The sequence below is a fragment of the Panthera pardus genome, unplaced genomic scaffold, assembly GCF_024362965.1.
Source record: "Panthera pardus isolate Hobbes unplaced genomic scaffold, ASM2436296v1 HiC_scaffold_26, whole genome shotgun sequence".
NCBI lineage: Eukaryota > Metazoa > Chordata > Mammalia > Carnivora > Felidae > Panthera > Panthera pardus.
Window position 1 is genome coordinate 11550931 of NW_026526832.1, and position 22306 is coordinate 11573236.

At 45.7% G+C, this 22306-nt stretch overlaps 1 protein-coding gene across 5 annotated transcripts in view; it reads right to left on the reverse strand.

Moving 5' to 3' along the window:
- Positions 1 to 335: 335 nt before the first annotated feature.
- Positions 336 to 22306, reverse strand: part of CRIM1 (cysteine rich transmembrane BMP regulator 1) — a 189150-nt gene continuing 167179 nt past the window's right edge. For all 5 annotated transcript variants that reach the window (XM_019447655.2, XM_019447646.2, XM_019447635.2 and 2 more), the window contains 4 exons: positions 14798 to 14992; positions 7044 to 7166; positions 4128 to 4318; positions 336 to 2813 (listed from right to left, as the gene is read on the reverse strand). In XM_019447655.2, the coding sequence (XP_019303200.1) occupies positions 2637 to 2813; positions 4128 to 4318; positions 7044 to 7166; positions 14798 to 14992 (686 nt within the window). In that variant the 3' untranslated portion in view covers positions 336 to 2636. The remainder of the gene's footprint in view (positions 2814 to 4127; positions 4319 to 7043; positions 7167 to 14797; positions 14993 to 22306) is intronic.

Here is a 22306-nt window from a genome sequence, read left to right on the forward strand (position 1 = left end):
TGATGAGATGATACCAGTGAGGAGATGAGCACATTTCTGATTTGTGACTGGCAACAGGTAGGTTTCTAAGTCTCCCTCAGAGCAAGTGTCGTGGGCCATAAACCCCAAGGTGGGATTTCTTACAAAGACTCCCAGGGCAAGGCTGCCCTCTGAGGGCAGGCCGGCAGCTGCTTGGGACGCTGGAGAGTCAGCCGACTGACCACCTTACCACAAAAGGACGATTTGTCCTTTGGGTGATTTAGATTCAGAGTGTTTATCTGTTGCCAACAACCAAGTCGCAAATAATTCCCTCACAGCTTTGGTTTTTGAAGAAAAAACAAACTGTAGAACCACAGTGCACTCCAAGTGCCATAGATCTATTTTATTTTTCAGGAAATTAGATTTGTTTTTCTTTTACAAGAGCACAACAGGAACCAAAGTAAAAGAGTAATAGATACAGCACTCAGGATAAATCATATCTTTAAAATAATAATAAAAAAATTTACACCTTGTCCTATATCCTGTTAGTATTTTCATAATATGGCCATGATTGAAAAAACAAAAAGCAAGCATTTACAATTTTTTTTGATAGAGATTTTTATGCCAGGAATGGATTAAAACTTTATACTAATCAGGCTGATGTAAATCTATTTTGGTAACATTGTATCATTAACAAATTTATTTTGGAAATAGATAAAAATATTGCCCCTTGATAATAAATCTTTTTTTTTTTCCTTTGATGCAAACAGCTAGAACACCTTTTTCTTTTCCTTTTGATATTCTAAGACAAAAAAAAATGGTTAATCTTCAGATTAATAAATTAGGTCATTATAATAATAAATTAATTTTTTTTTAAAGTTCAGCAACCTCTGTCCAAGTATTTACAACAATACTTGAAAGTTCCTTTACAAAACAGAACACATTTTCTTTTCACATTAAGCATACTGGGTATCTGTGTCTTTCTCAACAAGCATTTTAAAAAGAAAAATCAATGCACAAATGGGTAATTAGTATAAAAGTGCTGAGAGCTGTTTGAAAAGTTAACACTATAGGATACAGTCAGTTATATTTGAGGCAAACTACAACAGACTTCCAGCTTATTATGGACAATATTCCAGTAGTTGTTTCAAACAGTTGTTTGAAGAAAAAAAAAAAAAAATCCAGGAGCTGATTAGTGAGGCAGATAACCTGCCGTCGATGTTTCTGGCCAGTGAGCAAATTGAAAACCAACAGAAAGCAGATCCAAATGAGGAAGAAGATTTTAATTAAAGGATACCTTCTCCATCGCAGGTGTGATGCTGACTGCACAAGGCATGTGCACACTCACACTCACACACACTCAACACACACATCTTTCTTCCCAGATAAACTGCAGGTAGAATAAAATTTTGTGTTATTAAAAATTTGTAAGTGATCAAAAGCATTGATATGGAATGCCTGTTTGTCTTTGTTCTGGTTAAAATCTCATAAAAATACATTCAACAGGAAAACATAAATTGTATGTGTATAAATATATATGCACATATATATTATATACACACGCACACAAATACTTTCGTTTTTTTTTTGAAGCATAAGATAGTTACATAAATATTCCTATAATTGCTAAAGTTTAAGGAGGCATATTTTTTTTCTGAGCTTCAACAAAGGTGCTTGAATAATATACAATTAAAATGAAGTAGTTTCTATTTTGTAGAATCAGTATAATAATAAGGAAAAAAAAATCCCCAAACAGTCCTTTTTAAAAGTTTCTTCTTAAGCTAGAGCTTCAACAAAAACTATGAACAACCAACAACAGAACAAAGCAACAACAGACAGTGAAGTACAGCCCCTGCTGGAAAGACCTGGCGCCTTCGCCCTCACCCTCCCCGCCGCGCCGTGGTGAGGGGCTCCAGTGCTCGCGTCAAGAAACCGCTTCCGTCGTGTTCACTCGCTGACTCTGCTAGCAACTGGCTGATTGGCTTGGAAGAAAACAAAAGCAGCAAAAAGTCTAACTGTATCTATCCTTAATAACCCGCGTCAGAGAAATGCCACGACACATTTCTCTCGCCTCCTCCCCGCCTACCGTGGCTGTGACTGTATAGAAAAGAAACTCGTGGCTTTAGACCAGGGATGGCTATCAAAAGGTTCTGGTGTGCTGTCTGGCAGTCCTAAGGTGGCTACGGCAGCTGGATCACAAGGCCTTTGTCTCCCGCTCATTCGGGCCTGGGCTTTGCCGCGACCCGTGGCAGTCTTCGGAGCGAGACTTCGGAGCAAGCATCCTCTGGGCCGCTCAGCTGCTTTTATTACACTGGGTTTCTCCCCGAGCCAAGCTGACCAATTCGCCTTCCCAACACCACCCTCCCGACCCATCTCCCCAACCAAACTCGCTGTCCCCCGCCCCCAAACACCTCTACAGCTAGATTACAAGCAAATACATCTTAGCAACTTGAAAAACTTTGGTTCTAAGAAAACACTTGGTCAGTGATCTTGAGGAGAGTGGGAATGTTTGTTCTGCACACTGCTGAAGACAGAGCCCATCCCGGTAAGTTCTTAGCGCTGTATGTCAAGTCACAATCCAAAATGATCCACTAAGCAAGTGCACGAATTCTAGTTTACTTTTCAAAGCAGATTTAGTCGTCGTCTGTCTTTCAAAACCTCATCCGCATTGCCTTTCTTCACACTGTCTGGTAGAAATTATCTGCCTGGAGGTGGTTCTGTTTCTGCATGCTGTAGAAGCCGCTGAATCTTGCATCTGGTTCGGCAATCCTTAGCATTCTCTGGGAACTGTCCGCTGGGACTCTGCTTCCTTTCTTGCAGTCCACAGACACCAGCTGATTATTTAAGGAAGAAGGCTAGTTGATGAGAGGAGGGGAAAAAAAAACCCACAAAGAATTAGCTATTTCACAGATCTTCCATTAACAACTTTCGTACCCGATTCAAGGGAGGTAACAGCTTCGCGGGACACTGACGGGCCCGCTGGCTGTGGGGTTTACGTCCTGTTCTAGTACCAGTGGTAGTTTCGTGAGGGATACTGACAAACTGTGTTTAAAAGTGAAATGGTCAATAAATTACGTCAGGCTTGCGTCACAGGAACTGAGAAGAGAGTCTGGTGAAGCGACGTAACTATTTTCAAATCTGTAAAGCGCAGACTCATGCTTAAAAGGGTTGAAGACGTCGTCACTGGCCAGGCAGATTTTAAGATAAACACATGATTTTAAATCACTTGCTGGGTAAAAGCATCATCACAGGCTGGGCCAGCCCCATTCTGCATCCAGCCACTCTACGCACGTCATGAGCTAGTCTCTCTTCCCAGCTTTGTACATTGGGGACCGTATCCTGACCCCGCGTGTGCCCAGCAAAGCCTGCGCCCAACATGTACATGTTGAAAGAAAGGGGCAGAAGCATCTGATGGGAATTTCACATGGACGAGTTCTCTAGATGATCAAGTGGATTAAAATAATTATTCAAGCTGTTTTCAATTCGTAAGGGTGTAGGAATTTTTTTTTTCTTTTCTTTGGAAAAAAACTAAATGCAAAAAGTAGACTTAGGGTTGGAAAGAGTCCTTATTCTCCCTTTAATGAAAATGAATTTTCTCAGTCTTTGAGATAGGCTAATTTGACAATAAATATTCTTTCTCCCTCAATATGAAATGTGTCTCTCTCTGCCTGCTCTAGTTAGTAGTAGTTACAGTCTCTTCAGGATCTTCTGCTACCTTTTCCCTATGCGCTTGCCCTGGACATGTCTCCCTGTCCTTTGGAGTTCTGTATGCACTCATGACACTCTAGTTCCCCTGTCACCCTCTCACCAGGACTTCTTTCCCAATTCTAAGTGGATAGATCACTGAGAAGAAACTCAAATTTTAATTTCTAATACAACGACTTAGGAATCAACTTAGAAGTATTTCTTTTTTAAAACACTTTAAATCCAGGAAATTGGATGTGTGGAAGGTCAGGATCCATTAACCAGTGGTTGATGGGTAATTCATCCAGTGACTGCTCCAGCCCGAGGCAAGTACTATGGCTACGGCTTACTGTGTGTTTGAGGCTACGAAGACCAAAGCAAAACTTTCGCTGGCTAATACAAAAGACATCAAGCAATTTAAGCAAATGCGAGCATGCAAGCTTTCCCAGTTCGGTCACTTAAGACAGACTTTTTCAGGACAGTACCTTAGTTGGTGTTCGATACCAGCAAAGCAGTGGTATCCACTGTTTCTTCTGATTGAAGAAAAGGAATGCTATTATAATAGACAGGCCAATTACTATGGGAACCACAACTGAGGCAATGGAGTCCAGTGAAGAATCTTCGCCTGGATGCGGCCTGTTGTTATCTCTGTAATCTACCTGAAGGTGACCCATGTCTAGAAGGGGAAAAAAAAATTACAAGCATTTATTACCTAAACCAGAATTTTTAAGTATTCTAATAGTTCCACTGCAAACAGATCAACAACTTGGGTTTCGTTGCTTCCCAGTACTTTCAGGCTAAAACATGACTCAAGTCTAATGATCCGAAGAGCTCTGATGAGAGTGCAGAGCTCTCAGGGATGATGTGAGACAGGAAATATTAGGGTGAAGAGGTTAATAACTGGGCAGGAGGAAGCTGGTTCTAGCTAGCCAAGAAAACAAAATTGTTATGTAGACCTTACAAAAGTGATTAAAACTAGATTACTAAAAATATTTTGATTAACCTGTATGGTCTAAGATTTTGAAGCAGAAACATTAGTTTAGCTCCCTGTTTACCAGCAAATAGGAGACTAGGACAAAGTATTTTTGACTTACTAGAGTAACAGCTAAGACTAATCGCTAGTGGAATAGTAAAAACTAAAGCCAGAATCAAGAGTTTGGTCTTTTGGTTTACTGAGCTCTAAGCAAAAATGCCTCCCTCGTCATAAACTTGTTGAAAACTCACTAGGCCTACTAGATCATTTTCCTGCCTTAGTTTTAATATATTGTATAGGAGACATTTAACTTTGTTCGTTCGAATGAAGGTCTTTCTATTCCTTTAAATCATCATGCTTGCCATGAATATTGCAGAGATAACAAGGTTAGTAACTATATACCAATCAGGAGAACTCCTTGGAAGTTTCTTTACTTTTATTTTCTTTCAAATAAACCACTGTGGGGGCGCCTGGGTGGCTCAGTCGGTTAAGCGTCCGACTTCAGCTCAGGTCACGATCTCGCGGTTCGTGAGTTCGAGCCCCACGTCGGGCTCTGTGTTGACAGCTTAGAGCCTGGAGCCTGTTTCGGATTCTGTTTCTCCCTCTCTCTCTGACCTCCCCTGTTCATGCTCTCTCTCTGTCTCAAAAATAAATAAATGTTAGAAAAAACAAAAAAAAACAAATAAACCACTGTGGTCGACCTGTCCAAATGCATCAAAGACCAGGCTAGTGAAAGATGCAGGGGTTACACATTCAAAAGGAGTTGCTCTTAAATGATTCTGGAAACCCGTCTCATAGCAGCACAGTTCTGTGATATTAAGACAGTCTATGGTTTAAAAGATCAGATTTTTGTTAATATGCTGCTGCTTTTGTGTGTGGGAAGAAGAGAACCTTCCTAGTCATTCTATCCAGTGTACATAATACTTTATAGGAAGGTGGAAAAAATCCTACATTTATCAGCATCAACAAAAATGCCAAAGGTAAAAATAACATCTTACTGATGAATTCAGGTTTTAATGAATGAAGGAATGGATTTTTGCCTTACCATATTCCAAATGATATGGCAGATGGTTTTAGGAATATATGTCATACAAGGAAATTGAAAAGTTAATTAAGGAAAATCTTAATGAAAGGAAAATAAAGCTTCAGTTGAGATCTGTTTATAAAATTCAGTCCTTAAGTTCCGTTTTGATGCAAAAATCAGGCCACAAAGTTTAGCTTTGGGCTTCTTAGCAGCCAAAGCAAAAATGGAAACAGGTATCATCAATAAGATTCACAATGTCTTCAAGATTAAAAATAATCAATTGCTTAGGAGAAGTGTAAATTTTCCTGCTATTGACACAAGAAATTTCTCCTCAGGTACTTTGTAACAGAGATACTGTGTAATGCATAGGTCTTCAATATACTACAGCAAGTAAGGCGGTCGTTATGGCCAAAGTCCACCGTCTAGAACAGTGTGTGGCATAGAGTAGGCACCAGTATTTATTGATCGAATGCAAATGTAATGATAAAGCACAATTCAGTCACAGCAATTACACAAGGAGCCAAAACACTGGAGCCAGGAATTTGGCTCTCTGGTCAACCGGCTTGATCTAAATAAGCATAACACTCAGAATATCTAGGGTAACAACAGACCATTAATCTCTCAAGCAATGAATATTGCTTCCCCCAAAAGAAATAATATAAAAATTGTATAGCAGTGATTTTGAGAATGTCCTTGGAGTAGACGGGAGACAGTCCTGAGTCATGGCTAAGCACAGGTTTATACTCTTAATCAAGACATCTACTTTTATAGAGAAGGCAATACTGACAGGAACTCTGCCTGGCTTTATCTCTTAACTACTGAGAGAGGGAATAACAGGTCTATTATACACAACTGGAAGGACAGAGCTAGGGGAAAAACAAAACGAAACAAAAAACATGGAATATACCCGATGAGTGGAAAAATCAGCACATGTAATAAATTGAACTCTCACGGAGTGAAAACAGCCTGGAAGCGGAGGGTAACCTAATGCATAAATGCTTAGTCCAGAATCCACAGGGACTGAATAATTTATTATTATTCCACTTACATATGCACAAATATGAGTCCTGGCTTAGAAATTGCAGATACCAAGCTATTAGGACAAGGAACATATTTCTTTCCATCATCATGAAGTCTCTGAGCACATGGGGCCAGAAGGAGGCATGTTATCCAGTTACCTGCAGACTTAATTTTATCATTCTGGTTTAAATATGTTATAGCCAACAGGTCTCCCCTGGAGTAGTTATTTGAACTTACTTACCTGCCATTTAAAAAGGAACTCGAAGTTAAAATTAAAAAAAAAAAATGAAAAATTAAAAAAAAAATGAAAAATTAAAAAAAAATTTTAAAAAGGCAGACCATATATGTGAAGTCTACAGAGATCTCAGTCAACTTCGCACTTACCTCTGGGGAGATGGATAATGTCATTTTCACTGGGTGTGGGCCACAAGGGAACCTCCAGGTCAATCTCTCCACGATGGTTTGTTTTCTCAATGGGTATATTGGTTGGTTCTGGCACATACATTTCTAAAAGAAAGGGATATTTCTCATAAGAGATGATGGAGGGGCTGCTTACTGCTGACTTTGGTCTCTTCAATCCCAATGGATGGTGCATTCAATTCGGTACAATACTGTCCTGGGGCACGAAAGGTCCGGTTTCTGCAACTGCATCATTACTACTAGAAAGTCACTGGCTTTGCAAGGGTGGGAAGCGTGTCATATAACCATATTCCCCCTCAACCCCCCCCCATGTAAAAGTAGTGGGGGAGAGTTTTCTCCACCAGGGTCAGAGGCTCTGCTTTTTCATGTCAGATGGTGTTGGCCCTGTAGTTCTGTGCAAACTGACAGGGACTGGCTGAAATGGAAGGATTTCTTTTATTTTCCATCAGCTAAATACTATATACCTTAATAAGCTGCTTCTCTTTAACCCATGAATGTTGAATCACTTCTATAAAATATGTCCTAGGAAGTGAAAAAGTTAAAGCATCTTTCATTCTTATTTCTTTGTCAATTCCCCTAAATGGGAATAGACCGTAAGCAGACCTCCTGAGGTCTGGCCTGGCTTAAGCATCACATGTCTGTTTTATCACCAGTGGAACCATGTGGATTGGTAGATGATTTTCAGTAAATATGTTTCCATGATCTAACTTGATCATTTGGGCACTTGGATTAGTAAGATACTATAAATGAAACAAAACTAAGAAGAAGAATATTCTTTATCCCAAATTTCTTTTTCTTTTCTAATATTTCTTTTTTGTTTATTTTTAGAGAGAATGAGAGAATGAGAGAGAGAGAGAGAGAGAGAGAGAGAGAGGAAACACAAGTGGGGGAGGGGCAGAAAGAGGGAGACAGAATCCAAAGCAGGCTCCAGGCTCTGAGCTGTCAGCACAGAGCCCAACGTGGGGCCTGAACTCATGAACCATGAGATCATGACCTGAGCCAAAGTCGGACGCTTAATCGACTGAGCCACCCAGGTGCCCCTTTTTTTTCTCGTTTTAAAGCTAAATTCTACAAGGGACCCGTGAAAACAGTTGAAAGTTTTTCTTGGCTACTACAAATATATTTATATATCCTTTCTTCATCTGGCTAACAACCAGCCCAACATTTTTTTTTTTAAGTTACTATTCTTTATTTCAATAAAATTCCGTATAAAAGGTACAATCAAACGTTTTCTATGTCACTTTATAACTGCTGGAAATGCTATACTTTTGAACTTTCCTGGGTTGTATATATAGACAGCTGAAAGCTCTAAGTCAGTATGTATCAGACAAACACACTGGACTATATACCCAGACACCTTTTAAATAGATGAGGCAACAGTAAGGATGTTTCAACATGCTCTAAAGAAGTAATTCTTGAGAACCCGTATTCTCAAAAGGCAACACAAAAATCTGCATCAACCATATAGCTCCTTTTGGCCAGATCCTGCCGTATTATTAACCAATTTTTATAAGGTTACTCAACATTGGTCATACTAAATATTCACTAATAGCCTAATTTAGTCCAACATAAAATACATAAAATGCAAGGTATAGAAGTTAAAATAGAACTAATATCCTCCCTGCTTACAGTGATTGGTGTCTACCCCATAGTCCCCTGGCTTTCAAGATGAATTATAGAGAGGAGAAAAGTGACAGGGAAGAGAGTATTTGCTCTGCTCAAAACACTGTGTATTAACGGAGTACCCGGCAGGGAGGTAAAGTCAGGTTAAGTCAGTTACCCAAGATGACGCATCCAGGAACTGGCAGAGCTGGGATTCAAATCTGTTCCGGGATGCCATGGCCCAGGTCTTCCTGGTTGGTGCCCCCAAGAATAAACTTATTTTGGCTTTTTGTCCCTCAGTCTTGTGCTTTCTTACTTAAATACAGATGACCCTTGAACAACAGGGGTTTGAACTGTGCAGGTCTACTTATACATGGATTTTTATCAATACAGTGCTGTAACTGTATTTTCCTTATGGTTTTCTTAATATTTTTTCTAGCTTCTTCTGTTGTAAGAATATAGCATGTAATATGTATAAAATACAAATACGTGTTAATTGACTGTTTATGTTATCCATAAGGCTTCTGGTTGACAGCAGGCTATTAGTAGTTAGGTTTTTGGGGAGTCCAAAGTTGTAGGGGGATTTTCGAGTGCACGGGGACTGGTACCTCAGACATGACCAGAGCTAGACACGTGAATACCTGAAAACTCTTGAATTAAAAAGAGAATTTACTGAAAATACTATTGAATTAAAAGGAGAATTTACTGAAAATACTATTGAATTAAAAGGAGAATTTACTGAAAATACTATTTACAGAAGCAGGGGCCTGAGTACAACCAATGACTCAAACTTTTCTGTCCTATCTGAATCACCTGAAGAGCTTATAAAATGTGCTGCATCTCAGGGGTCCTGATTCGGCAGGTCCGCAGTGGGTGATTCTGGGACGGGTGTGTCGGACATGGGGTCTCATTCGCCCCCTGACAAACCCTGATTGTGTGATATCAATTTCCTGGAGGAGTTTGGAAAGAAAAGTGACCTTGACACTTACGTGACATCTTTCTATGCCACAGCATGTCTGAGGGCCTCCCCTGTGGGTCTAGCACACAGCACTGAACCTTCCCATCATGCAGGGGCCACTCTACCGCTGGCACCTGAGACCTCAGTAGAGAAGGCCACTGTAGGCTCTATTCCCCCAAACCTGGGAATGTCAACGGCTAAGTAGCCAATCCGCACCCCCCCCCCACCCCCACCCAAGGTCCCCAGAGAGGGGATCGGTTCAGTTTCACGTCAGGGTTTTCTGGGGGAGAGCACTAGGAAACAGTTTTGAAATCCTTGTGCCTTCTAGCTGCATATGCGTAGATTTCAAGTGAAACCCCCACCACCAACAGTTCAAACCGTCCTCCCACAGATGCTTCGAAAGGCTCTACTTGGCATCAGCGGGAAAGGGAGAAGGGTGTGCCCTGGATGAGGGAGAATGTCTTACAGAGTAATTAATTCTATTACCACTGTCCACAAATACTTCCTGAGCACTTCAGTGGTCAAAGTTCTGGGAGACAGCCATGAGCAAGACCAGTCCTGTCCTCATGGGCGTCTCATGACGATGGGTGTTTCTCACTGCTGGGCAGCTCACAGCCCGCCCTCGGTATGGGTTTGCTCCCTGAAACTCAGTACGGCTCGGATGAAAATCTACCTACACCTCCTTCCATCGTCACCAAATACTCAGCGCTCTAGTTCAGAGCCCTCATGTCCACGGGGAGAGGGTCATTTCCCCTTAACGTGAACTTACAAGGGAAGCAGTCTCTGAGCAGTTTTGCCAAAAAGGATAAATCTTTCAGCAAAAACCTACTTGGACAAACAAAAAGAAGTGTGGGAATTACTGCATTTCCATGCCTAGACCCAGGCCTTCCATGGCCAAGACCTGTGACTGACCCCAATTCTCACGTACAGCCCTTCTGGCATTTACTAGCAGAGCCCTTGACAGCTGCTGGCACTGCAGACACAGAACTACATCAGGCTAGGCCACGTGGATCACGGGCACGTGGTCACAGTTAAGAATTACTCCCGTGGTCACATCTGATCCGAACTTCAGAGGAACCCAAGACCACTTACCGTGGATATATTTTACTTTCAGAGGCACCTGGCCAGTTGTAAGACCCACGGTTCCATAAAATGTCCTTTTCTGGAGTATGGGGACAGGATGCCAGAGGCTCACAAGCTGATGCACCATTTTTTTTTTTTTTTTTTGGGAGATGGAATCTACAATTAGGATCAGAACTCCCAGGTCAGCCAGTTAGCTGCAGGACTGTGGATAATTCACTTAAGTTTCCTGAGCCTCAGTTTCTTCTGTAAAATGGGACAAGTACTAAGCAGCTACCCAGCCCACGGGTTTTGTACTCATAAGATGGCAGAGGGGACCATGCTTTATAAAGGGTGAGGCTATCCAGAATGGGAGTCGGTATGGGCAGAGGGCAAAGCATGGTATCAGGAGTTATCTAGATGATAAATGGAAGCCTGGAGCTTTAGTGAGGATTCCTGACCAAGATCACGCAGTGAGCCAATGAGCGAATGGGACAGGAATCCAGCCTTAATCAAATGTAAAGTGGCAAAGCTCGGCTGATTGCCGTTTGCTTAGAAGACGGAGAAATGATTCATCAATAATACATCAGACGCAGAAAGAAGAGTTACAGAAATTAAATTTCCATCCAACAGTAAATCCTGAGAAGTCACTGGAGAAATCTTTCATAATGAACAAGGATGTTATTGGCAATATATGCACTCTCTCCTTTCTTAAACTCACAAGCCAAGGAGAGTACCTCTTTTTACTCTGTTCCTACCACCATCACCTGGATTTGGGGCCTTGCTGTCACCACCCGGGACGTCTGCAATGTGAGTTACAGCTGTCCTGGCCTCTGGTCTCCCCTCGTTTTAGTCCCTCCTGCACCCCACCCTGTTAATCCTCCCAAAGCACCTATGTGACCATGTCATTCACCTGCTCAAAAATGAGGCTCCCATTCCCTACAAAGGATGGTATCTACACTCTAAATTTGACAAGCGAGGCCCTGAATATCCGGGCCAAAGCTATCTTTTTTGTCCTTACCTCCTGCTACTAGAACTCTCTATTCTGGGGACACTGGGCCTTGACCTTTCCATCTCAGGGTCTTTGGTCAGATTACCCTCTTGCCTCCAATAGAGAGGGCCCACCTGTCCTGCAAGGCCACTCTACCTCACAGCAGAGTCTCACTTGTGGACCCTGCAGCAGAGCTGATAACCAGTATCACCAGTCACCCTCCCCTTCTCTTTCGAGCCCCCCTCTAATTAGACTTAGCCTCCACCGCTGTACCAAAATGGCTGTGGTCAAGATGATTAGGATCGTGCTAAACGCACAAGGATTAGTTTCCCCGTCTCTTCTGACTCGACCTAACGGCACACCTGCCCCTTCTCCATTTGTCTTCTGGGTCATGGCTCTTGGTTTCCTCCCGTGTGGCTGTGGCTCCTCCTCTGTTTCCTTTGCCAGTCCCCCTTGCCCTGCCCGGTCTCCCAAAGTTGGAGGGTCTCTGGGCTCAGTCCTGGCGCCTCTTCTCCATCACGCCCACTCCCTGGGGGATCTCCTCCAGTCCCAAGGCTTAAAAAGAGACTTTTAAAAACTGAGAATAAACTGAGGGTTGATTGGAGGGGGGGGCGGTGGGAGGGCAGGGAGAGTGGGTGATGGGCATTGAGGAGGGCACCTGTTGGGATGAGCACTGGGTGTTGTATGGAAACCAATTTGACAATAAGTTTCATATTAAAACAAAGTGAAAACAAAACAAAACAAAAAACCACCTTGGTTTTTTAAGCCGACAACTTTCAAATGTACAGACCCATTTCCGGTCTCTCCTGAACTGCAGATTACATGCTCACTGTTCACTCTCTCCACTTGGACGAACAGTGAAGATTTCAAAGAAAAACTGCCGCCAACCAAACTGCCTTTACCCTGTGGCTACAAATTCGTGTTGTCATCTAAACACATGAGAGTCACTCACGGCTTCTCTTCCTCTCTTCTCACAAGCACTGTCTTCAAATCCTACCGATTCTCCCTCACAAAGAATCCGAGCCCGACCCCCTCTCCTGCCTCCAGAGCCACTGCCCCGGGCCAGGCCACCCCTGGGCTCTGGCCTGCATTGTTGGGAAAGCCTCCAGACTGTCTTTGCTTCCACTCGTCCTCTCCACATCCCCCAGTCTACGCCTCAACTCGGCACCAGGGACGTCTTGTGAAAGGGAAGGTCACCCAGCTTCCCTCCTTTGCTTAAGACCCTCTGAAGCCTCTTCCCCGCCCAACGAAGCCCCGCAACGATGCGGAGATTGCAGCTTCCGGCTCACGACAGCCTCTGTGCTCGCCTCAGCCTCCTGCTCACCGGGCCCATCCACCAAGGCCTCCCGGCTGTCCTTGAACATGCACAGCGTGTTTCCACCGCAGGGCTGTGCCCTGCCTGTACCCAGAGCGTTCTGCCTTCTCCCCCCTCCCATGCCCCCCCCCCCCAGGTCAATTCTTCTGGATCTCATTATAAATGTCACCTTATCAAAGTGACAGATCATCCTGCGTGAAACAACCCAGCCTGTCCCTTCTTCCCCTTTGCCCCCTGTCTGGCTTTGCTCTCCTCAACAGTCCTCAGCCTCACCCTGGGTGCGGTCTCTTTATCGCTTGTTTCCTGCCTGTCCCTCCCGCCGAAAATGTAAGCTCCCCGAGGACTGGGGGTGGGGGTGGGGCTTTGTTTGATTCACTGCTGTGCCCCAAGGGCCTAGAAACAGCGCAGGTGCATGGCAGGCACTGAGTGAGTCTCTGTTGAAGGAAGAAGGTCAAGTCTCACCATTTCGATCTCAGGAGCGTGTTACTGGGGAGATGGATGTGGAGCTCGTGAGGCACAGGTGGTGTGGAGCAGACAGACTGCCTCGCGGGGGAAACCCGCGGCTCCCCTTGTTCTCTGCATGGCCCTCAAGGACTTCATGTCCCCCGTGTGCAGATGGTGATAAGACGGCAGAGGGAACCTCTCACTCCCCATGTGCACCTCACACAAGGCCCGTGCGGCTAAGCTGGGAAGGGTACCCAACGGTAGGCTCTGAATAGGGTTCAGCCTCCTGACCTGGCGGGACGTCCCATCCATCACGTGGGATGAATGGACAGTTGTAGAAGTGCTCAATCGGGTCTCTGCTGCTGAACAGCCAAACAGACAATGAAACTGTTTGGGTGCCGACCATCCCATCTCACAACCACACAGTACAGACGGACGGCTGGCAGGACTCCCAGCTCACCGTACTGCACGGCCAAGGTTCTCTGACATAACGCAGCAAGGAGACACGAGAGTCAAGGTGAAGGTGGAAAGGATCCTGACTCCTCCCCAGAGTGCGTGTTCTCTGTGGTATAGACTGAGGGGTCTGTTTAGGGCTGGAGGTCCGGAATGCTCCCCGGAGGCTGTCCTGCCGGGGGCTCAGGCCCTGCATTTCTGGGATGAGGGACAGAGGACGAGGGCACAAGACACAGACGTGGAAAGTAGGAGGCAGCCTGGGGGAGGATCTGGGCAGCTGTGGGGGATGGAGGCTTGAGACTCGGAGGTGGGTTTCCGAGCTGACACGGAGGGTGGGTGTGGGAAGAGGCGTGGGCGTGGGTCGCCAAGGCAGCCAGCTGGGGCCTCCGCGGGAAGACACCAAGTTGGGCACACGGCTTGGGAGCAGGCCGCAGGGACAGCACGGGTGCTGCTGGGACTCGGGAACCGAACACAGACTGAAATGCATTCTTTAACCACAACTCCTCCATTCCGGTTCTGATATATATTCATGTTGCAATGGCTGTGAAGCGATCCCCTAGCGGGTCCCCTGGGCCCTCTTCACCAGGCCGGTCCAACGCCACACCAACACTGCGCGACCCGGCCAGGGCACGCGGCACTAAGAGCCTGTTGCGCCCGTCAGGCCGTGCCGCCATGAACACTTAGAGCACGCAGATGAGAAGAACCAGAGCGAGTCTAGCATGGGACCCAAATCAGGCCCTCACCCTGATGGCAGTCTCTCCGGCCTCCCCCCACCCCCAGCCCCATCTTTGCGGTGTTAGACCTGGGCCGGGCCCACGGCCTGCCCGGGCCCCGTGCACCAGCGGCCCGTTTCCCCCGCAATCACTGTGACGGCTCGGGAACCCTGGCTCAGATACCTGGACACATCGGGCAGCAACTTCCTTCCACGTTGATGGGCTCCACGCAGGGCAGCGGGGGGCAGCTGACGGTGGAGCAGAGGGTCTGGCCCTGCAGGCAGTAGCAGTGCGTGCAGCTGTCGATGTCCCAGCGCTCCTCGTCGGCGTAGGCCTTCCCGCTGAAGTGGCACACCGCCTTCTTCGGAATAGCGTCCTCTAGCGAAAAGAACAGCACAGGGTGGAGTCGCCGGATGTGACAAAGCACGGCATCTTAAGACACCGGACACGTAAAAGGGCAACAGCCCTGTACGGTCACCACGTCCTTCCCACGGTGACTTTCCAGCAGGTGGCGAAGCTTCCGCCTCCCCAGTTCCCTGCTGCCATTTTCCTTGGCACAGGAGAAGCTTCAGAGCACTTGTCTTGTGGCCTGAACCTGACCAAGGGCCACGGAGGCCAACACAGGGCAGTAACTGCTACGGCCAGGTAGGAATGACACCCGCTGGGTAAGTGTCCCTGGATCGTCACTGAAGAAAATACAGATTTAAGCACATTGGGTGGCTACTGAACGTACTACATGAAGAAAAAAAACCAAATTCAGACACAAATAGGTAGGGATGCATTCAGAGGTTTTATGTGGGAAGAGATAAAGTCCAGCTGAATACATTTATAGAGCCATTCACGAAACTCCTAATTTCACTTCATCCTGCTGTAAGTGATGCAGGGGAGGGGTCAGGAAGGATGGCAGTGCGTCCCGGGGAACCCACGGCTCTCCTGGGCAGGCATCCGTGCTGACAGAACCACTTCCCTCATTCTTCGGCGATGCTGGGGGCGGGGGGGGGGGGGGGCTTCCCTGTCATCAACAAAGGCATTCCTGCTTTCAAACCCACCTCATTTCATTTCAATCCATTTTTTTCCAGCAAACTATGGTTTTTGATAATCATGTATTTTTAGGAGTTATTTTACGTGTAAGAATTTACAGCTGTTCTTCTCTTTCCTCCAGTCTCCCCTGCCATCCTCATTTCCTTCCTCCCCCGACTTTTTCCTAGAAAGTCCCTTTCTCTTGGGACTCATCGCCTCCTCCTGGTTCACCTGAACTCATTTACAAGTGGGCACATTTCAAAGCCAGTCTGTCCCCCGAGAGCTCAAGAACGGTGGCTCAGAGTGAGGTCCCAGTGACCAGCAGAGACAGGGCAGGTCAATGGGGACACGGGGGGGGAGGGGGGGCAGCACTTCCTTGTCACTGGACAGGCCAATAACTGGGTGACTCCTACTAAGCTGGGGAGATTTTATGCTCAGATTCTAAAGGTGCCTCCACTTACCACTGGTCACTGATAACTGAAAAACTATAAAGGAATCTGGTAGGAAAGCAGTGATGTCAGGGGCTTGGGGTCCTTCCTGGAAGACATCTGGGAAGCTCCAACAGAGGCCCCGACACAGAGGATGGAACCCAGAATGCCCGAGGGAGCGATGAGAAATGTGTAGGCAACAGCAGCCATATTCCTTGAGCAACTCCCAAGGCAGCTTCTAGCTGCTCTCTGTGTAGACCCAGCACAAGGCTTCCTGTCGGGCTTCTCCGGAGGAGGCTCACACAATCGGTGTCCACATTCTCTTCTTGCCCGGACTAGGACGTGTTGTATGTCCATAGCTAGATCTCAGGCCATGGCAGAGGTTTATAAGAAAGCACAGGAAGGAGTCTGTGTCAGGTGCCAGAATGCACAATCTCCGTTTCTCAACATGTGTTCACAGCTTCTCTATTTCTGCCTAAGGCTCAACAAGGGACACGGAGGAATCACGGAAGCTTAGTTGTAAACAGAAATGTTTTCTCACTGTCTAATAAAATGTATTTCATTGTATTTGTGAACGTTCCATAGAAAGTTTTCTGGTGTGCTGACTGTTAAGCTTAAAACCTTGTCTGGAGGCTTTCAAACCAAACCCACGACAGAAGTTTTTGCTAGTCTGGAATCCTTAGGGGAGGCGACTTTATTAAGACATCTCAAATGCACATGTCAAATGGCTGAGTGGAATCATTTAATGAATCTGATTCGAGTTATATTCTGACCTCCAGCCAACTTTTCATTGAGGACATTAGATTTGCCATCAAATCTAGAGTCTATTATGCAGAGAACTCTTTATGAAAGGAAGCATCTCTTCATGAAGCAATACTGCTGATTCTATTTTACACAGACCTTGTAACAGCTCATCGGATGGACTAGTAGCACTGCATAAAATGTGAATAATGCATTATTGTGCTAGGAGCTTCGGAAAGAGAAGGTCAAGCTCCTTGCCCACCTCATCTAGCACATTCTCTGTGCTTTACCTCCTAAAGGCATCTTTGCCAGTTCCTCTCAGAGAAAAGGAGGGAATGAACTCAGGAAGGACTCTGTAAAAAAGAGATTCGAGTCAAAGCCAAGCACAGGTTTGTTATTTTCTCAAGATCTAAGCAAAGGCACTTTTTAAGATATTTAATTAATTAATGCTACAAAGCTAAAACGGTCTGTTAAAAAATTACATTGAGGACGCCTGGGTGGCTTAGTTGGTTAAGCAGCTGACTTTGGCTCAGGTCATGATCTCGTGGTTCGTGAGTTTGATCCCTGCATTGGGCTCTGTGCTGACAGCTCGGAGGGCACTTTCTGTCCCCCTTTCTTTCTGCCCTCCCTGGCTCATGCTATCTCTCTTTCTCTCTCTCAAAAAATAAACATTTAAAAAATAACAAAATAAAAATTACATTGACGTTAAAAAACATTACATAGTAAACATTATAAAGACATTCACTCACTGATTCTACACACTTTTCTCATGTGTGGGAAAGAAGGCATGACCACAATGACCCTGACCCGGAGGACGGTAGAGAAGTTTGTATCTTTTGATACAAACAGCTTGGAGCTGTGAGCCTGCTTCGGATTCTGTGTCTCCCTCTCTCTCTGCCCCTCCCCTGCTCATGCTCTCTCTCTCTCTCAAAAATAAATAAACGTTAAAATAATTTTTTTTAAAAGTAAGCTATCTTGGTAGGTCTAAAAAACTGGGGGTGCCATGTTCATGGCAGCATTATTTACAATAGCTAAGACATGGAAACAACCCATTCATCGATGGATGAATGGACAAAGAAGTTGTGTTTTATACACACACACACACACACACACACACAGGAATATTATGCAGCCATAAAAAGTGAAAAAAAATCCTGCCACTTGTGACAACATGGATGGACCCTGAAGGTCTTATGCTAAGTGAAATAGACAAACACTACATGAACTCACTGAACTGTGGAATCTAAACAAACAAATTAAACACCAAATTTACAGAAAAAGAGATTAGATTTGTGGTTACCAGAGGTGGGGGGTGGGGGCAGGGAGAAGTGGAGAAAGTGGTCAAAAGATACAAACTTCCTGTTACAAGATGACTATGTGCCAGGGTTGTGACGGACGACACGATGACTACAGCTAACTAGACTGCTGTGTGGGAGACGGCAAAGTTGTTAAGAAATAAATTCTAAGAGTTCTCATCATGAGGAGAAAAAAATTTTTTTAACTGCATCCATGAGATGTTAACTAAATCTGTAGTGGTAATCATTTCGCAATATACGTAACTCAAGCCATCATGCTGTATGCCTTAAACTTACACAGTGATCTACGTCAATTATTTCTCAATAAAACTGGGAAAAAACCTGGGGGGGGGGGGTGGTGGGTAGGACGGAGAGATAGATGCCAGTCGACTGGTAGCTGGTAGCCCCGCCTCAAAGAAGGGAGTCTCTCCTTGGGGGTGGCAGGGAGTTAAAAGGGGCCCAGTGCCTCAAAAAAGACCCTGAAAGGGACTTGGCCGCAGGACTGAGGGACCTCAAAGTCTGCGCAGAAGTCCAAACGCTCAGTGAGGCCACAAGATCTAAGAACCGAGCGACCAGCACTCTCAGAGCTGACCTTCTTAACGACTGAAGGTCAGAAGAGGCAGATGGCAGAGATAAGAGAAACACCAGATGGTTTTGAAAGAAGGATCCAGAAGCCAAATACTGAAGGACCCAAGAGCACCTGCCGAGCATCCATGGTGCTGAAGGGCTTCACGCCATCTGGGCTCGCGGAAACCCCGAGAGGTAGGGCAGTCTAGTCCACTCTTGGGGAAACGCAGATTCAGAGGGCGGAAGGAACCTGATGTAACCAAACCAGTAAGTGGTGGAGCCCACATACACCCTGACTCCATCTGACTGCAAGGCTCGAGTTCTTTACAACGAGGTCTACTTAATGGCTGGATCCTTTCCTTCTATTCCAGGAACACACAGAACCTTCTTCATGTGGTCTCCAATGTGCCTGGTCCTCTCTGGAAAGAAGACAATGCCTTCAGGGAAAGGCCATGCTGGTTCCAACGTGCTGCCTCGGGGTAAGCCACGGTTAGCTGTGCGTGCATCTTGCCAGGAGTGGCAAGCCTGAGGACAGGCACTTCAAGCCACGATTAGAGACCCATTTCAGAGACAGGAACGGGGAGACACTTGCCCTCCACCGCTTGCAAGGAGTGGTTTTCTACAGTATCTCCACATCTGACCAGTTTGAACCACAAAATCGATACATTTCGTAAGTCTGTTTCTTCAAACACATTTTAAAACGAAGTCACCTTTAAGACTCTACTGAATTTTCGGGTGAAATAAATGAAGGATTCTTGGTTTAGGAGAGCCCTGATTAATCGTTTCCAGGGTGGCTGCTACGTGGCCCAGATTAATCAGCTAGAGTTTGGTTAATGAGGCTTTATGCAAATATTTCTGCTTTTGACTACATGTCACCTGAAAGGCAAAGATCTAAACAGAGGCCTGAGAGTATAGAGTCATTTGTGCTGGCTGACGGATTCTGGAGCCTCCTGCTTCTTACAGGCCCTTTCTTTTCCGGGTTACTGGTTGTAACACCTCCTTCCACGGCACATTTGGGTGAACCTGAGAACGGTCAGAGAGTTTTAGAAACGAGTCGGTTTACAGGAAGACGTGGTGGCCGTTCTATGTAATTTGAGGTTCTAACTCATAAAGTCGCCATAGTCTTTTAGGGGAAAGAGCACAGTCTAGTTGGAAGTACATACAAAAGCATTTTAAGCACTTTGGCTGAAGAAGGATGTAGAAATGGAGACACGGGAACGTTCAACTAAAAGTGCTCTACACAGTTTGTATTTGGCTATTGAGTGGGCCATGCCATTTGACTGCTCTATTTATCACTCCCACTGGTTTGTTTACACGGACAATGACATGATTTTTATTCTTTGATATCCAATAATAGTAATCCATTTGCTGAATGCCCACTATGTATGGGCCACTGTGCTGATTTATATGAGCCAGTTCCGTTTTGATCTCCACAGCCCAAAGGGACAGGATATTACCCCCATTTCTCAGAGAAGTGAGGCAAGGGGAAGTTACATGACTTGCCCAAGACACATGGCAAGGAGGTGGCAAGGCCAGGACGGGAACATTGTAGGTGCGGCTGCATAGTCCCCACACCTTCTGCCCACCATGTACCCAGAAGGATAACCTCAGGGAGGGCTACCTCTTTGTGTCAGACACATGAACATGGTTATCACTTACTACCTAGCAAATGGGCACTTTTCCTACCCCTTACGTTTGTTGGGGCTTAAGGTTTTTGTCTTCAAAGGTAATTTACCTTTTAACTGACTGCCTCACGTATCTGGCACAGCCCTACGGAGGAACAGAGATAACGAAGTGGTTACTGAGGACCCATGGCCTTTCTCAGGCGCATCTCAATTTAACATCTCTCTCGGAAGAAGAGGATTAGAGGAGAACGTTCCAAGAAAAACATGAGATATGACACTAATATAATCAGGTTATTTTTAGGACAAACACATCAGGAGTTATATATCCAAACAAATGTGCTCCTCTTCTAAGCAGTCACTGCAGAGGGCTATAAACGTATCCCAGCAATACTGCCCTTGCCTCACACAGCTCTGGAATTTTCCTTTGGCAGAGACGTCCACAGCCAAGTTTTGACCCATGCAATGAAGACAGTTACTATTTTATGGCCACTCCTTGGTTTAGAGCAGCTCTGGTATTTTGTTTCCTCGGCTCTGGCCTCTCTCATCCGCGAGACCAGGCTTGGAAGGACTTTGGGCCTCCTTCAGAAACAAAGTCTCTACTGTAGGAAGGAGACCTGGTGCTGGAGTCCTCACCAACGCTGCGTCAGGCACCCGGAGAACTCGTGCACGGCAGCTCCTTCTGTGGGGTCGTGTGACTCAGCGCACAGACACGGGTCTTGTCTCTTTTGGACTCAAGTATAAACAACATTATATTGCATCACGGACGACTACGATAAAAGTGTGCCATGTCTTTCCGTGGGGGCAGTTTGGAGAACTCTGCATTTTTGTTTTTCTTTCCAGTTTCCCTGATTCTGGTTCCTACAAAAGGGGAGGAAGAAGCAGCAAAGGCCTTGAAATGTTAACTCCTTTCAAGCTGACTTCTCCCACTGTTTAAACTTCGCCATCTCACTTCTTTTAAAGATAAGAAGTCTTAACAGGCTGTTAAAGTTGGGACTTGCTCTTGCTCTCGAGCTATCCTCCCATTACACCATAAAGCTAATTAAGAGGTGGGGAAACCCCAGAATGCACAGCTGTGTTGTTTGCTTCCCCTATAAAGGTCCATTCAGTGTTTCAGAAGCCCCCGATATGGGAGCTCAGGCCTTGCTCTGACTCTGACCCTGACCATGATGAGGGATATACATTGGCCTCTGAAAAGGAAGCATCTCCTGGTTGTTTCCCCCACTTGCCTCTGTGGACGGACCTGAAAAGTAAGATGCCCTTGAAACTACGCTCTACTCGACTCTTCAACTGCTGCCAGGAGACAACTTTCCTGTGTAGACACTCGAGGTTCTAAATGCGGGTGTGGCAGTCCTAAAGGCAGAGTGTCAGTGTGGGAGTCACTTCCTGGGAGGAAAGCAGGTGGCTTTACCAAAGGCATCAGCTCTCTCCAATCTCCAGGGTACTGTTTAGAGTCCTGAAAAGTAATTTGCTCTGGGATCCCAGGCCAAGAAACTAAATGCAGTTCTGACTCTCGGATTAAGTCCTACTGCAAAGTAATCCCCGGCAGTAGTGGAGAGGGGTGCTTTGTCCTTTTGCCACACTGCGGTGCACAGCACGGTGCTGCACGCTGGCACGCTGGCACGCTGGAGACGCAGCAGTGCACGAGGCAGATGAGGTCTCCACCCTTGATGAGAGGCTCCTGGATCTGGCGGATCTCATCAGCTTCCCAGGTTCCCAGGTCCAGACCCACAGGCCAACTGCAGGCCATGCTAACAATGTTATACTGCTATCTGGTATCCTAAGTTTGCCGCCCAGGGACTTACAGAGAGCATTAGTGTGATCATTTCGGCAGGTGTGAGAAGCCACGGGGCACCCTACGGGGAACAGGGGATTCAGACAAGGGAGTGGAAGAGGCAGTCAAGAACCACCAGGGACGCAGCTGACCTGAGGAAGTGCCCGGGAAGTACTTTCAAACATTTTAGCTTATAAATTTAACGTGGCACTGCAGCAACCTTTCTCTAACTGCCGCAGAGGAAT